This window comes from Myzus persicae, unplaced genomic scaffold, assembly GCF_001856785.1.
Source record: "Myzus persicae strain clone G006 unplaced genomic scaffold, MPER_G0061.0, whole genome shotgun sequence".
Taxonomy (NCBI): Eukaryota; Metazoa; Arthropoda; class Insecta; order Hemiptera; family Aphididae; genus Myzus; species Myzus persicae.
Genome location: NW_019101009.1, coordinates 6,176 through 10,570, shown reverse-complemented (window position 1 = coordinate 10,570; position 4,395 = coordinate 6,176). Strand labels below are relative to the sequence as shown.

Here is a 4,395-nt window from a genome sequence, read left to right as displayed (position 1 = left end):
GCCCCCCCCCCTCCCCGAAAAATTCCTGTTGTGTATATATTGTAAATATAAGAATTTACAGGCAAAATGGCTATCTTAGGTTGTACTTACTAGTACTAACTATTCCAGTACTAACTATTTTTAGCAAACTGTAATAAAATATTTCCCTTGATAAATAATAATCTTTTATTGCTGACCGATCGATTTACCTTCATCAGTTATCGCTGTACACCTGTTGCCTGTACATCCGTAGTTAGTATACGTCTAGTTTGTATACATACGTCTAGTTCGTACCTATGCAGACATGCAGTGTTCAATAGAATATTTTAAAACCAGCCACGGGAAAATAAAATTAGGATACCAAAATTTTTTGTATGTTTTCCAAAAACTTGTTAAAAATGGCAAACGTTGGGTGTGTGTTCATAAAAACGAATGCAATGGTAGTATTACTACCGATAATGATTTACAACATGTAATTAAATCTGGGCCACATAATCATGAAACTAATTCGGGTGTTTTGGAAGCGGAACGAGCCATTTACAAAATGAAACAAGACGCTCAAGAAAATTTAAATTTACCATCTAGAATTTATGCGAAAAATGTAATGAATTTATCTGAAGAAGGTAGGAAAGAAATACCTATTGAGAATAATTTTAAACGATCTTTAAGACGAATTCGTAGTAATATTTACCCAAAGTTAAAATCAATAAATGAATTAAACTTGGACAATTCAAAATGGGCCACTACCGGTGGAATAGATCCACAGCAATTTCTTCTTTATGACAACAAAAATAATAAGAATAGAATTTTAGTTTTTGCTTCACAGTTATGTTTAAAATCTTTATCATCATCAAAACATATATTTATGGATGGCACTTTTGCAACCTGTCCACGAGGTTTCTTTCAAGTATATGTTATTCATGCTCAAATAGGGGAAAAAAGTTTACCGATGGTGTACGTATTACTGCAAAAAAAAACAAAAGAAACCTATAAAGAAATGCTTTTGGTGTTAAAAAAATATTGTTCTTCGGTTAAAGTGATTTCGATTGATTTCGAACAAGCTGTGATAAAAGCAATTCAAGATGTATTTGAAAATGAAGTAGCAATCCAATTATGCTATTTTCACTTAAATCAATCAATTTGGAGAAAAGTGCAAGAATTAGGACTAGCCATAAAATATAAAGAAAATAAAAAATTCAGACAAGCTGTAAAATTAATTAGTGCTCTGGCATTCTTACCTGTGAATATGATTAAAAAAGGTAATAAAATATGAATTATTATATAATTATTTTTATTATTTATTATTACTTTTTATTTTAGGAATATCTATATTGTATGATACAATTAATTACAATGACGATGTAGACGACATATTAACTTATTTCGATGCAACGTACGTTAATGGAAGTTATAAAGCAACGAATACTGAATTTGAAACCATGTATCTCAAACGACAGCCACCGATTTTTCCACCACATTTATGGAGTGTATATAATGCATCAAAAAAAGGTGATGCCCGCACTAATAACATATCAGAAGCATTCAACAATAAATTCCAAAATATCGTCAGGATTAAACATCCAAGTATTTATATGTTTATTGAATGTATACAATTAGTTAATTCTACAACGATGATATCTTTGACAAAAAACGATGAAAATGTATTTTTGAATATTTTTTTAAATCCATTAAGTGATAGGGAAAAAAAAATTATATCTATTTGTAACAGTTTTAACATCAACTTTTCTAAAGATGAACTTTTGAATTATTTGTATTCCTTAAGTCTTGCTGTAAAATATCGATGAACGCTATCAAGGCTTTATTCTCACAAGGTATTATATACATTTTTATTTTTTTATTTGACCATATTACGTATATTATATTTTATTCACTAAGCGTACCTATTATATTATTGAAAATCAGTTTTAAAAAATTTTATTAAAATAAATATTATATTTAATTACAAAATAAATTTTATTATTAATTTTATTTAACTTTTTAATTATTTTTACTTTATTCAGTGTCATTTGAATTAAATTATATGAGAATGTTTTAAAAAATTATTTTGTGTTTAACTTTTAAGCCGGGGACCAATTGTCCGTGTATGAAATTATGACGGGGACCAATTGTCCGCATGCCGCATTTTTTCGCGGGGACCAATTGTCCGGGGACCGATTGTCCTAGATCCGGTCTAATCGACTGCGTATAGACAGACCCCATTCAGAGCCGTCATATCCGTGCTCGTTGTGCAACCATAGTATCTATATCCGTGGTTATCACATAACAATGTAAACATTGCCGTTTAGGCAAATGGCGGACAAACTTCAAAATTCTGTACAGTGCTTGGGGATTATAGACGGCAGCAGCTATCTAGTTGTTTACATCTGTCTATGGCACAAACTAAGATAGTACTATCTTAGTTCAAGGTGGATAAAAAAGTTAAATCATACTTTAAAACTTTTACTAGATATAATATTTGTTATTATTATCATATTTACATATTATATTATATTAATATTTAATTATCTATAACGCTGTGTTCTGTGTTAACATAACAAATAAGAATATTAATAAAACAGCTTGTAATTCACCGCACCGGACTCAATTCGATTTTCGAATAGCATGGTCAGAATAGGAATATAAATAGTTCGTAGTTATTCGTCCTATTCGTTATGTTTACATAAGACACAATGCATAAGTATTGAAGTCTCATGAACCCACGTGACCACGTTCCTATTTCGACATTTCCTATCATTGCTTTTTAAAGGTACCACGAATTATAATACACATTTTTAGATTATAACATTATTTATAATATTCGTGGTAGGTACTAGGTGCCTATTTATAATCTTTAAATATAATTAATACAGTCGTCAATTTTCTACTATGCAATCATTAATGAGAAATAAATAATAATGTTTCGCCTAAATACAATACAATTTTATCACAACTGCGAAAGTGTGTGCGGGGGTCTTGAGGCCAACATAATATCATTAGCACAGAGCACTAATTAATTATTATTGTAATATTGTTTACTTTTAATTAAATAATAAGCATGTTAATAAATACAAATTTTGGGTCTACTATAAATATATATTAATATTATTTTCTTCAGTGGGTTCTGGTTTTCGCAATTCGTAATCCATATTTAGTGTAATATAAATATTTAAAATAAATATAAAATATACATTAAATATACTTAATTTTTACATAATTATATAATTAATTTTTTTTTTTAAAGTGTATAAACTTAATTCCTAACCTTAATGTTAAAAATAATTTTTTATTGGGGTGGGGTGAATAAATGTTAGCAATCCAAGAAAACTGTTGACCCATAATTAGGCCATTCCAATTGCGCAATATTAGCTACGTGCCTCGGGATAACAAAACTGAAAATATAAACCTAAAATAAAATATGTAAATATAATACCTATTAACCTACCTACTTTATACAAACTTGATCCCAAGTTATGCACTTAAGTCCTATTTGCACCAATCTGAAGGCAGCTCTTCTCCAGCTAGTAGGTAACTAGGTACCGAGAAAACATATTATCGTATTTTGACGAAGACGAAAATACTCAAATCAGTCGTTTAATAAGAATTAGTCATTTTATTGGATATAGTATTATTATATAATATTTATATTATCGTCGTTATAAGAATAACAATTTATAATGAATAACGATGTAGCCGACATACGTCCTCGAAACGAGATACAAGATACTGGGCAAATTATCTATCTGTGAGGCTGCAAAATATTCCATTACATGTAACTATATTAGTACCCACTACCCATAGTACTGAGTAGCTGTGTTCGCGGTAGTAATTTTTCTATCGGCCGAGTCAGTATATGACCACAGTCCGCATATCTGACCAATGGAACGTCACCATCCGCATTACGGCTGGTACCAAATTCTCCCGTGACCCTTAATTACCTGTTAGTAATTATGATATGGTGGTGACATTTTCCTTCATATCTTTTCCAGACTTAGGACTGGCAGCTTTGCTGGCATGTTTAAAAATTTAGAATCCAGCAAAACAGCCTTATGTCTAATTATTATTTTAATTATTTTTTTTTTTACCAGAAGATAGGAAAAAGCTCGTTAATAAGATGTTAGTAGCTTATTTCATATTTGGTAACAAAAAGAACATCAACCGTACAAAAACATTGTTATCTAGCCCATAAAGGCAAAAAACTGAAAAAACTTGTAGAAAAGAACATAGCCGGGAAGGAATTCGGACACAGTTACTCCACACCCGGGACGGAATTCGGATATAGTTTCTCCACCCCCGTTCATTTCACTTGTTCATTTTCAGAAGCCCGGGACTGAATTCGGAAATTTCTCGCATTACACAGAGAACCCTCAGGAATGATAATATTTTGTGCTGCGGTTCACGATTGATGAATGGAAAACT

The 4,395-nt window shown here is 30.6% G+C and overlaps 1 protein-coding gene across 1 annotated transcript; it reads left to right on the top strand.

Moving 5' to 3' along the window:
* The first annotated feature begins 16 nt into the window (after positions 1-16).
* On the top strand, positions 17-1,871 carry LOC111027258. The gene is made up of 2 exons (XM_022305558.1): positions 17-1,238; positions 1,300-1,871. Exons 1-2 carry the CDS (start codon positions 284-286, stop codon positions 1,782-1,784), a joined length of 1,440 nt encoding a protein of 479 aa, XP_022161250.1. The 5' UTR covers positions 17-283; the 3' UTR covers positions 1,785-1,871.
* The last annotated feature ends 2,524 nt before the right edge of the window (positions 1,872-4,395 follow it).

Bases quoted from the DNA above. Each gene is read 5' to 3' on its own strand.
- LOC111027258 (XM_022305558.1), top strand. From the start codon at position 284: ATGCAGTGTTCAATAGAATATTTTAAAACCAGCCACGGGAAAATAAAA. The intron at 1,239-1,299 runs GTAATAAAATAT...TTTTTATTTTAG, and splicing joins TGTGAATATGATTAAAAAAG to GAATATCTATATTGTATGAT.